The 13,527-nt window shown below is 38.4% G+C and overlaps 1 protein-coding gene across 1 annotated transcript in view; it reads right to left on the reverse strand.

The window, feature by feature from the left end:
* Positions 1-9,831: 9,831 nt before the first annotated feature.
* The window catches only part of zfr (zinc finger RNA binding protein), a 97,775-nt gene continuing 94,079 nt past the window's right edge, over positions 9,832-13,527 (reverse strand). Inside the window, exons 19-20 of the mRNA XM_007577440.2 lie at positions 11,565-11,662; positions 9,832-10,919 (exon numbers count right to left, since the gene is read on the reverse strand). Coding sequence (XP_007577502.1) covers positions 10,740-10,919; positions 11,565-11,662 — 278 coding nt within the window. The 3' untranslated portion in view covers positions 9,832-10,739. The remainder of the gene's footprint in view (positions 10,920-11,564; positions 11,663-13,527) is intronic.

The raw sequence follows: 13,527 nt of genomic DNA on the forward strand, positions 1-13,527 counted from the left end.
AAAATTAGGTAACTTTATGTAATTAAAGGTAAAGTTTAAACAGTAATGATTTCCTGGTTCCTGATTTCCAAGTTGTCATAACAAAGACATTTTGAATCATGTCAACTTTGTATTAAAAGTGTCATAATTTACCGAATGACGCTTTATGACAACAGTCATAAATATTCATGAAGACTTATTGATGTTCATGACAGGTGTTATGTCATGTTTATGAAAGTGTCATGACAGTCTTATTCAACCCCCTTCAAATAAAGTGTTACCCAATTAATTAACTTCCTAACAATAACGAATCGCTTTGACTCCTTCCAGTCTGGTTTTCGTGCTCATCACAGCACGGAGACGGCCCTTGTAAAAGTGTTCAATGATATCCATATAAATACAGACTGTGGGAGAACCACAGTGCTGGTTCTGTTGGACCTCAGTGCAGCTTTCGACACTGTTGACCACGACATTTTACTGAATCGACTGGAGAGTAGGGTCGGACTCTCCGGTCCAGTGCTCCACTGGTTTGAATCTTACATAAAAAAACAGGGATTTCTTTGTTTCAATCGGAAATTTCTCATCAGAGAGGTCAAAGGTCACATGTGGGGTACCCCAAGGTCCAATCCTAGGACCCCTTCTTTTCAATATTTATATGCTCCCACTGGCTCAGGTTATAGCAGGAAATAAGATCAGCTACCATAACTACGCGGATGATACACAGCTTTACATCACGATGTCACCAGGTGACTCTGAACCCATCCAATCACTGAACAGATGCTTATAACAGATAAATGTGTGGATGTGCCAAAACTTTCTCCAGCTGAACAGAAACAAAACTGAAGTTATTATCTTTGGACCTAAAGAGGAGCGAACTAGAATCAATGCACAGTTTCAGTTATTACAACTGAAAACCAGCGATCAGCCCGAAACCTGGGAGTAGTGATGGCCTCTGACCTGAACCTTCAGAGCCACATTAAGACAGTCACAAAGTCGGCCTTCTATCACCTGAAGAACATCTCCAGGATTAGAGGACTGATGTCTCAGCGCGATCTGGAGAAACTCATCCATGCGTTTATCTTTAGCCGCATTCATTACTGCAACAGCGTCTTCACAGGTCTGACTAACAAATCTGCAGCTGCAGCTGATCCAGAACGCTGCTGCTCGCGTTCTGACTAAAACCAGGAAGATAGAGCACATAAGACCAGTTTTAAAGTCCCTACACTGACACCCCTGTAGAGAATAGACTTTAAAATACTGTTAGTTTATAAATCACTGAACGGTTTAGCACCACAATACATTAAAGATCTATTACTGCTGTACCAACCATCTAGACCCCTCAGGTCTTCTGGTTCTGGTTCTGCTCTGCATCCCCAGAACCAGAACCAAGCGAGGAGAAGCAGCATTCAGTTTCTATGCTCCACAAATTTGGAATAAACTTCCAGAAAACTGTAAAACAGCTGAAACACTGGGTGTGTTTAAATCTCAACTTAAAACCCACCTGTTTAGAGTTGCTTATGGCTAAATTAGGATTAGAGTGTGGGTTTTGAAGTCTTCAATGTTTTTGATGTTTTTAATGTTTTTATCTTTTCTTTTTATCTATTTATTAAGTTCTTTTTATTTCTCTTTCTCACTGTCTATGTTTTAATGATGTAAATGTAGAGGGGTGAAAAATGAGCTCTTAGTAAATTAAAACAATAATTAAGAAAATAGGCACCCCAACATAATTTTTATATCTTTAATTTCTCTTTGTACTAAGTTCTGTAGTGTCATTTTAGTTAGTCCTATGCAATTCCGCACACAACCGCTAGGGGCGCTGCCGCGTTGGTGGCATAGAAAAGATTGAGCACACAAGAAGAATAAATCTTCCAGTTGAATGAGAAGGAAGCTCAACGTGTGTGTCTCGTCTTTCCTGTTCCACAGCATCACACGTTGAGGGAAGATCATCTAATACATTACCCTCAGCCATCCTAGGTTGCAGGATAACATAAAGCGCCCTGGAAAACGTCCCAGTTAAACAACGTTTAACTAAATTTCTACAGGGTTTAGAGTCCCAGTTGACGGCGTTTCAACTAAAAACCTAAAGGTTGGAGTCCTTGTCAAACGGTGGTTTTGACTAAAGACCCAGAAGGTTTGAGTCCCAATTAAACGACGTTTAACTGAAGTCCTAAAAGGTGTGCGGGTTTTAATGTTTTTATCTGTTTTAATCTTTTTCAAAATCTCTTTCTCACTGTTTATTCTATGTCACATGCTGTTTGCATTTTAATTATGTAAAGCACTTTGAAATGCCTTGCTGCTGAAATGTGCTATACAAATAAAATTTGATTGATTTTTGATTGATTTTGTTGTTGTTGTTGCTACAATTTTTGCCCTCTGTACTTGGCTTCTGTGGAGCAGTCAGTGGTCGCAGATACGTGTAATAAGTCATCTGTGGGAGTCCCACGCTCACCATGTGTGATCTGGCAGCTGCAACTTCGGAAACAAAGCCACTTCCCCACCAGAAAGATGTGATGCTATTGGTTTGGACTGTGTTTTGCTTTATACACCCCCAGAAGATTTCTGTAGCTGCTAAAAGTCCGAACAACATTTCCACAAAGAGTTGTTGAGCAACATTTCAGATGAATCCTGATTATGTGGGCAAAGTAGCTCTGTGGATGAAGTCATCAGATGTTTGCAACTCAGAATCTGTGGCTCTGCTCTGAGATGGCTGAAAGAACCCCAATTGCCCTATGATTAAATTGCATCATTAGGTCCAGTTGAGGGAATATTTGCGAAATAGTAAATTCTCAACTCTCTGAAGTATAACACCTTATTTTTATTTGTATCCCTTTTCCACACATCTCTTTAATTCAGAAGCCTTAAAAATTCCCTTAATATTGGACCAAAGCATACCTGCACAGAAATCATTCTTGGTTGGTTTCATTTCTTTTAAAAATGTGCAAGGCCATTTAATTGATATTTGGAGACTGCTTAATCCCTCCATGAGGGATTTCATTTTCTACACTGCCATTCACAATACTTGGTCCAGGATCAATTACTTTTTCATGTCAAAATCTATTATATCCTCAGCTATGTCCTGCTCAATTGGTAGTATATTCCTCTCTGGCCATGCCTAAGTTATTTCTTTCTCTTAAACCCACTCAGTAGCTCTCCCAGATCCCTAAGATGGAGGCTAAATTCAAGCTGCAGGACAAAGACTTTCTGAACTCCTTAAGAGCTCAAATTAACTTATTTATAGAGACTAATCTCCCCTCTCAAATTAACAGCAGCTCCCTCTGCTGGTGTAGCGTGGGAATCTCTAAAAGCATACGTCAGAGGTTTCTTATACAACATGCCTAATACAAAAAGAAAACTACACTTGCCAGACGGCTATCTCTGGAGACAGAGGTCGCTATAGCGGAAGTGTCCTTAAAGACAGAAGCAAGCCCTACAAACCTTATCCGTCTAACAAGATTGAAGTACGAACTCAATCTGCTCCTGAAAGAAAATAATTCTCCATTTTCCACGCTAGGCAGAAACATTTTGAGGATGTGGATAAACCTGACAAGTTTCTGGCTAGATATATCAAACAAAAAGAGGAAACCAAAGGAGGCACAGACTATAATAAATGCAGTCAGAAAGCAGTAGTGACTAACCCCACCAAAATGAATGAGGTCTTTAGAAATTACCATATGCAATTCTATTTCTCAAAACTCCAGGTGCTCAGGAGATTGAGAGTTTTCTCTCACAGTTAGATCTCCTAACCCTTTCGGGAGCACAGACTGAACCTTTGGAAACTCCACTTTTAAAGGAAAAGATAATAAATGCAATAAAAACCATGACAGCAAATGAAGCACCAGGTTCATTTGGTTCATTCCTCAGCAAAATTTCTCCAAAATTTTGCTGAGGAACTTTCTCCCTTACTCCTCCAGATGTTTGAAGTGGCTCTGAATAGAGGCAGCTTACCAGCAACATTATCGGAGGCAGTTATTACCCTCATCTTATAAAATGACAAAGACCCACTAGCGCACATGTGTCAAACTCGAGGCCTGTGGGCCAAATCTGGCCCACCATAGCTTTTTATGTGGCCCTCTAGATTCTAAACACAAAAACGTGCTTAAAAATTATGTTATCAGTCAAAGGTTTTTATCTGTTTACTTCCAAATTATATCAATTGGTCCCTCCAGTTTCTTCAAAATTCTAATTTATTGTGGAAATTCATGCAAAATCAATAAAACCCAGCACTTTTTTGTGCTAAAAATTGGGAGTTTATTGCAGATTTTTCTCAAAAATTCTCAAAAACTTTCTTACTTGTACTAAACAGCTGCCTCAGCTTTAACTGATGTGAGTTTATAGTCCATGAGCTATATAGCGAGTAATAAAAAGTCACATTTACTGTCATAAATAAGTGCAAATATTGCAAGTATTTCTAAAATAGTACCTCAAACACTTAGATTTTTATTGCAAAAAAATCACAAAAAAGAATCAAAATCCTTGGGGGACTGAATATCTAGTTTTAAGAATTCATTGATATTTTAAGTATTTGAACAGGTTTTATCAACATATTCTGGCACAACCAGCCATTTAAGAGCATTCATGATATTGACTTGGCCCAGAACAAGAATAAGTTTGATATCCCTGCACAAGTCCCTGCACAAGACTGTAAAAGCTACAGGCCAATAAGCCTGACAAATTGTGAATGCAAGATTAGCCAAGATAATGACGACCAGAATAGATAAGGTTATGACTAGCTTTGTACACTCTGACCAGATTGGATCCATTTGTGCAAGAAACTCTTCTGACAACATTAGAAGACAAATTAATATTATGTGGATAGCCCAAAGTAAACTTTCAATTAGTGACCTTTCCCCTGCCATGGCCCTCTCCCTGGATGCAGAAAAGGTTTTTAACAGGGTGGAGTGGCACTACTTATTCAGTGTATTAGAAACACATGGGTTTGGCCCAAAATACATTAGCTGGGTCAAACTGCTTTTCTTTAACAGTAAGGCTTCTGTTAAAGAAGACTTACTTCCCTCTCTGTAGCCTTTTGACCTACAGAGAGGGACAAGGCAGGGCTGCCCACTGCTTTTCACTCTAGCCTTGGAACCTCTAGCAGCAAAAATACACAGGGACCCTGATTTCCCGGGTATCCAAAGTAATAATGTGAATGATAAGCTGATGCTTTATGTGGACGATGTCCAGCATTTCAGTTGTGAAACCTAGGTTTCACAACTGGAATGCTCCCTGCCTTTCCTTTTAAAAATTGTTAGTTCATTCTCCAACATGTCTGGATCTGAAATTAACTGGTCGAAATCTGAGGCGCTACATATGACAGCTTTTTGCCTCAAAACTTTGTATCAGCCAACCTCCAATTCTCTGGGACCTCTGGGTCCAAAAAGGAATTTTGGTTCTTGGAGACCTATATAATGGGGGAATCTTTAAGTCATTTAGTGTGCTAAAATTATCATTTCAGTTCTCAGAAAGTCAAAATTCATATTATTCTTCATAATGAGAGGAAAAAACACTCTCTGGAGGTACATAGAACTTTGTCACTTACTACTTGAAATTTATAGATCTCCAGCCATCCCTTGTTATGTTTCTCATATTAGGAAAATCTCAGAGGGACACCATGTAGTCTCCAATATTACTCTACTATGGTAAAAGATATGGACAAAGGGCTCCCTGCATTGCGATCAGCCTGGGAAGCTGATGTTGGTACGCCTTTCACAGATCAGGAATAGAAAATTACACTTCAAAATATTAAAAAAATGTCCAGGGAACTTAAAACAAGATTAGTACAATTCAAACTACACGACAGAATATATTGGTCACCACATAGGTTACAGAGTAAGTCTTATAGTCAAATTGCAAATCCTGGGTGTAATTCCAGGTTTGGGGTCTTTCTGCATGGAGTTTGCATGTTCTCCCTGTTCATGCGTGGGTTCTCTCTGGGAACTCCAGCTTCCTCCCACAGTCCAAGAACATGACTGTCAGGTGTTGAGGAAAAATTAATATTCCTAGTGTTTAATACAGTTAATCTTACCACATGTGAAAAATGTAGATTGAGCAGGAATAGTTTAAATAAGAGGGCTTCACGTTAGCCCTGCAGAAAAGAATGTCTGTTATCAGGACGGAACCGCGCCATAAATTAACTCTGTCACACAGGCAGTGTTGGAGACAAGTCACATCATCTCCCATAGAGAAAGTCTAAAACTTAAGGAAAAACAAACTAACAACACATAATACTTTTAATAATTGCAATTTAATTAGTAGAATACCATTTAGTTAAAATTAGCATGACTTGAACTAGTCTAGCTTGTGGTCTTATAGCCTAACTCATGTTAAACTGTAACATTAGTTAGTCAAACATATAATCAAAACTACTGTAACACTAATTAGAAAATGTCTAGAATGAATGTGTTTCTATTGAAAACTGTTGAGGTATATTCTATAAGTGTCTTAATCCTTAAAATCTGCGTTTTGATCTAAGAGAATGGAGAGGTTCTGGACCACTTTGCATACCAGGCTTCATGTCAATGTAAAATTACTGCACCGATTTATGTATTTATAGAAATTGCTCCACAGGGAAATAAAATAGGAGTAAGACAAGTCAACTTTTAGTTGAACTCTGGTGAAAAAACCAGAGGCTTTGTTCCAACCAGGAATTAGGAGTAACATCACATTTCAATTTGACATGGGAAAAATCTTGTTTAAGATGAAATTTACTCTGTCTAGAGAAGTGAATCCGTACTACGGAGCCCTCCAGGGGACATGGGGAATTTTTTTTCTTTTGCGTTCCCTCGCAATAATCTACTGATCAGTTCATGCGGCGTAATTGGTACTGTAAGCCTTTTTTTACGGTGGCCGCCGTACTTTATGCTTTAATAAAGTACGGCGGTACTTTATTAAAAGTACCGCCGTACTTTTAATAAGTACTATTGAGATAATAACTCAATAGTCATGGACTATTGAGTTATTATCGCGGGGTAATAAGTCATCTGATTGTGTCTCTATTGTGTTCATAGTCTGAATGGTTTAAAGTGCTGCTTTCTGTGCCGTTCCATCTGAGCCTTAACAGACAAAAACATGCAGTAAATAAATCGATTTTCAATCAGTTTTTTGCACCAAAGCGTTAATAATAATAAACACGTTTTCACAGAGGCTCTATAAGAGCCATATGAATGAAATAAGTAATTATTGATATAACAGGAGCAGCAGCTTTGACACCTGGTGGTGGGCGTGTCGATGTGGCAGTGACGTCATCAAGTATGAATGGGAAGGTGACGCTGCTGGCTTTGTGTGTATGAGGAAACGGGTGAGCTGGGTGGTCAGTCCTCGCAAAGTTTGGAGCATGATAATAAAAAATTAAATAAATCGATAATTGTGACAGAACAAAGAAGAGGTTAGGAGTTGACTGATACACGGACAGATGAGATTCTCTGAGTTAACCCAGTGCGGCCCTCTACCACCATTAGTTTGCTGTGTTTTATAATAATAAAATTTATTTATTATTATTAACGCGTTGGTGCAAAAAACTGATTGAAAATCGATTTATTTACTGCATGTTTATATATGTTAAGGCTCAGATGGAACGGCACTGAAAGCAGCACTTTAAACCATTCCGACTACGAACACAATAGAGACACAATCAGATGACTGATTACCCTGTGATAATAACTCAATAGTCCATGGAAAAACCTTATAAGCTTGTATTAAAGCAGAAAGTACGGCGGTCACCGTAAAAAAGGCTTACAGTACCAATTATGATCAGTAGATTATTGCGAGGGAACGCAAAAGAAAAAAAATACCCCATGTCCCCTGGAGGGCTCCGTAAGAACCAACTCCAGTGGTAATGGTCAGACCATTCCTGGCTGGCTCCTCCAGCCAAAACAGTGATGAGTAACATTATTAGGCCTTTTTAATTTGAACCGGAGCTCTTTGAAATCAATCGGACTTTATAAACCAGAAGAGGTAATGAAGGTGAGAAGGACCAAACAGGAAGAGAACAGAGTTGCCCGTAGTAGCTGGTGTTTTGCTGCTGCTGCCTTCAGCTTCGTAATTGAAATTATGAATGACACGTATCGGCAACAACTGTTTAGGGTCCGAACTTTGTTCGGTGTCGGTAGTGGTTTCACATTCAGTACCGATGTTCTAGCTCCATTAGCATTTCCAGTACTAATAGCTCCGTTAACACTGCTTGTCTTTTGACGTTTCTCCCAGCCTTTGTAGTGTTGTATCCAGATCGGCAACGGCTTTGCTGTTTAGAGTCCGGTGTGGTGGTAACGGCGACACCAGACTTTGTTACCACCGACGCCGGACCTCCATGGGTCTGGTTGGATTGGAGATGTAAGTGCCGTGGACAGTATAGCTCCCGTTAGCATCTCAAAGAGCGTCCGACTCTGCCAGTCTCAGCACTGCAATACGGCATTCATTTTTAGCTCATTCCTTAGTTCTGCTGGTATAAATGACTCCACCAAACGCAATATGATTAACTACTCAGGTAAAGTTAGCCTTCCTGTGTTTACTCTGGACATTCCAGTACAGAATGGACCATTATACATCATCAACCCATCGGTGAAAAAATGCCGATCTTCTTGAGTGAAAAATAGAACAAAGATGTACATTTTTGAAGTAATTATGAGTTTTGGCATATCACAAACAGCAATTTTCTAGGTAATAGGAAAATTGCAACATATTTAGGCCAACATGTTCAACTAATCCTGGATCCTTTTAATATCTGCAATAGGATGCTCTTCATGTTTCATCTGTCATTTGTGGTTATCTTATAACCACTACATATTCAATGTAGTGGTGTTCTGGGGTGCTGCAATGACAGTGAATGACTCAAAATGACTCAAACTCAAAGGATGAGTAAGTGGCTCCACTGTAAGATGGTGAGACAGCATTCTGTCTCTCACCAGCATTCTGATGATGAAATGTTGATGATGCCTTTCATCCCCTCTACAGCGTGGTTGACAGCCTGAGGAGCAGACAGAGCCAAAGATTACTGCAACCCAGATGTGCTAAAGAACTCTACAGAAAGTCTTTTCGGCATGAGGATAAGCAACAGATCAGTTCTACACTGTATTGAACTGATACAGTCCAATACTGTTTAAAACTCTAAATAGTCTTTTCTGTTGAGTGAAGCAGAAAAGATTGAGCTTTTCACATTAGGATATTTTAGCTGCAGATGGAACCTTTCCTAAAATGATCAAGAGTTCACTAAAGGAATGCTATTATTAGGCAATAAAATATTTGACAAATTTTCTGCTGTCACTACATCATTGACTTGATGCAATCTGTTGGGTTTCCTTAGAAACTTTTTAAAATATACTGCTCAAAAAAAATAAAGGGAACATTTCACTTTAATTTTGGGTGTGGCTCCAAATCCAGGCCTCCATTGGTTAATAAATTTGATTTCCATTGATGATTTTTGTGTGATTTTGTTGTCAGCACATTCAACTTTGTACAGAACAAAGTATTCAATGAGAATATTTCATTCATTCAGATCTAGGATGTGTTATTTGAGTGTTCCCTTTATTTTTTTGAGCAGTGTACTTTGAATAACTAAGCTTATTGTACTGTTTAATAACTAGGATCAACTGGAATGTATATGTGATTGAACAAAAAAAAAAGAATTCATTTGTATTTTTTCATGCATTTCTAATATTGTATAAACAGCTCAATTGGTTAAATAAATAAAAAAATCTGGAGAATAAGCCAATTTTGTGTCCACTTATTTACTAAAATAATCATTACTGCCCAAGCTGCATTAGGCCAGTAACCCTCAACACCTGAACCCCCTTTATATGATTATTCAAAAATGGAAAACTAGAAAAGGAAACGAGAAAAAATTGCTTCCAATTACAAATATTCAGCCATCTAAAAATGCTTTTATTCTGCCACTTGAACCAGGAAGCAGAACAAGATACAGCAAACATTCACAAAAGAAGCCATGATGGAGGGCGTTTACATCATCACTGCTTCCACAACCAGTCATGCGCTCTAGTCATATTTCTTGCCTTGAAATAATTCAGCTTCTAATAATTGACAGGCAAGCCAACAATGTTGCATTTAACTAAAACTCTAATATAAAAACAAACAGTATAGGATGTGAAATGTTCGTTCCTTTAAGAAAAGAAATATCACTAAATTAAAGCTATTGTTTCTATTAATAGATTAGAAATACTCTCAGATACATATGCAAAAATGAAACAACAATGCCACTAACTACAAAGATAAATGAAGAGTTAAAAGTCTGGTATGCACTGCTTTGTTGGTACTTTTAAGTGATGTTAAGCACCGAAACGTAACAAGACCACAGCATTAAACACCACTTGCATTTAGATGAGTTATTCATTTAGAAAAACTTTCAGTTTGCCCATCTGTGTCACAATAACAACACAAAGCTCTGGATAGTACTATACAGATGAATGAAGTCATTGACAGTCAGTACTCCTCTGAGCTGATGGTCTAAACGTGGATACAGTGATCCTCTGAGATTCGGCTCATGTAGTCAGACAGGTGAGGTTAGAGCAGCAGAGCTACTGTCCTTCAATGTTTCTACACAACAAGCACAGCAGCTCGTTTACTTTGCCAAGCACCAGCATTCTGAAAATCTACAACTAAAAGAACATGTAGCTTAACATTTGTGTTTGTAATACAGAGTTCGGTTCAGATACACTGCTTTGTAGGGAGAAAAAAAAAACAGCACACACGAAACAGGCAAACAACAGTTTAGGACATTTTTCTAGGGTTTCCCTTAAGTGACAACAGAAAAACTAATTATCAAAATCTTTTTTGTCTTTTTTGCCTTCCCCTTCAAAGCTGTCTGTTCCATCACTGTTGTCATGACGGCGTTTCCGGCTGTTGCGAACGTTGAAGCGAGGGTTCATCTGCGGTAAGGGATCCATACCCAGAACTTTGTGAATTTGACGGAAGGCCAGAAGCCTCAGAGCAAACTGCAAAACAACGACAATGTGTTCAAACAAATGTCGCTCCATCAGGGTTTGGAAAGAGAGACAAGTCAAAGTAAAACAGAATGGTAAAGTTAATGTGTTGTAGGTCTGACCTGAGGGCTGTGCTGCAGTTTAAGTATGTTGGTTCACTTCTTTACTTCTGAATAAAGGGAAGTTGATTGTTTCCATTTTCAAACTCTACTGCAGCTTTAGATTACTGAACTCCACTAGCAGGTAAAAGCAAAATGGAGGCTTCCTGGGAGGTGTACTCTTACCGTTACAAAAACATTTCAAAACTTCTCCAAATCAGTGGATTCCAACCATCTAATTTAAAGCAGAACTGATTCTTTCAAGTGAAAATTTATTAAAGAGGAACAGGGATTTGTGTTGGAATATGGTAAAAATACCCAACTTTGCTTCAATCTGTCCGTCTCTTATCAGTTGCAAAAAGGGACAACCTGTCATTTAGAATGAATTAAATCATTTATAAATCCCTGGTATTTCACATGTGCTGAAGTTAGAGCAGCTCATTATGGCCAAAACTTTAATCTATTGCCATTATTTAGTACAAGTATTTACAATTGTATGATAAAAATGGATTTTCAAAGAGCCAAATGTCTGAAGCAAACTATAAGAATGAGTGTGTACCTGAGCGCTGGAGGTTATGTCCTCTCTCTGCTGCTCTCCCATGGCAGTGAGGGTATCCACAGGCTTCTTCTCACACGGATCCAACAATCCTGGTCCACCTGCACAGGGAAACAAAACTAGTTGTGTTGCTGCGTGGAATCCCACTTTAATGAGTGCAAGGTCAATAAAACTCCAACTGGACCAGCCCTTTTTGTGAACATGCCCATTGTGCATAGGAGCAGCTAGAGATGTGTGAAGTGGCATAAAATTCATATTGCGATAGGAATGTGTGATATACCCAGTATATGGTAGAAACAATAGAAATTTATCCTGCGATCGAGATCTGCAGTCTACCGGCTAAAAGCAGTAATTTTTGTTGATGACATAACCAGCCGGCACCAAAACAGAGCAAGCAAGAATCAGTGTGACTGAGAGCGTAAAGCAAGAGCTGGTTAAAAAAGCAGGTGCAAAAACGTTAATTATCTTGACATGGTTCGGGTTTAACCTCCCATGATCCTAGCATGACGCTCAGGAGGAGCATGGCAGATGTCACTGTCAGACAGTGGGGAAGTGAGGGATAAAGGTGTGCTGGATTGAAATTTGGTTATTTCAGAGGCTGGCTAGTCTGATTTGGCTGAAGCAGTGGTCAGTTTCAACCAGCAGGAGGAGTCTAACGCTTAAGCTAGCTATAGTGAAGAGCACTGGAACTTCTTCCTTAGATAATAATAATCGCTGGAGCAGAAGCACTGTGTCCGGCTCTTTTATTAAGATACTTCCCTTCTTCAGGTATGAGTAGGGTTGCCACCTTTCAGAAATCAAAATAAGGGACGCCCATCACGGCACGTCGTCCTACTCTAACAGGGTGGGATGCCCGCTGCAGTATTTTATGGCGGTGTTTTTTGTCTTTAAAAAGTGATCTGTAGAGCAGTCATTCATGCATAGAGGTTGTTTACAGTATCCCAAAACTGTACTTCAATCAGAGTAATATACATTAAATATGTTTAATTAAGCAAGTGTAAAAAGTATTTGGTAAACAAACCACTGAGTAACTGATCATAACACCTGATTTAATATTCAAAATGTGTCCTCAGCCAAAAGTATAAAAGTTATGTGAACATTCTGATATTTTACAGAGTATTACCAAAATATGTATATGAATAAGGAGTTAGGTTTGGAGGCTGGTTCTAGACCAGATTTACCACAGGGGCCAGGATAGTCGGTGTTTTTTCATGGCAACACTTGAAAAAGAATGAAACAAAAAAAAAAAAAAAAAAAAAAAAAAAAAAAAAAAAAAAAAAACAGAAATATTTCATCATCTGATATAATAAGTGAGCCAAAGAATAAGTGAGTCTCCAGAAATTCAGTTTGCAGATCCCTGGCAGATGGAAAGTGTGATCCTATACAGCAGCCAAAAGTGCAGCATTATAATTTTTAATTCATTGTTGAAGTAAAATTGTGAAGGTTAAAAAACATCCACCACTGAGTATTAACATAAGACATTTATTTAGTATAACTTTGGTCTGTGTCTGGTACATTAATGACCACTGAACAATGAATTCATAAAATATATAAACATTTCAAAATAAAACATTCATAAAACCCTAACAAACCTTTTAAAGTAGGAAATATTTAAGTATTTAGTGTTAATCTATTTGTATGATTTGTTCTTTAAATTATCATTTGTATTATTTTGGCTGATATACATTAAATAAGCAAATAATCAAACCAATATAGTCTACTAAAAGCACAAAAAGAAACTTAATCATAGCAAAATGTTACCATATCAGGGTCTGCTGTGTTCCTCTCCTGATCATCTAGGCAACCATGTCAACAGAGTCGGTCCGTAGCGTTCAGGGGTCCTTTAGCTCCCGCAACGAGAATTTAGCTGACCTTAATATTTCCTGTGTTTTATTTTGGTCATTATTGTTACACTTAGTGTTGATATGTGTGTGTGTTGAGTCCAGGGGTGGAGCTATGGGGGTTC

The sequence above is a fragment of the Poecilia formosa genome, unplaced genomic scaffold, assembly GCF_000485575.1.
Source record: "Poecilia formosa unplaced genomic scaffold, Poecilia_formosa-5.1.2 Scaffold441, whole genome shotgun sequence".
In the NCBI taxonomy this organism is placed as follows: Eukaryota; Metazoa; Chordata; class Actinopteri; order Cyprinodontiformes; family Poeciliidae; genus Poecilia; species Poecilia formosa.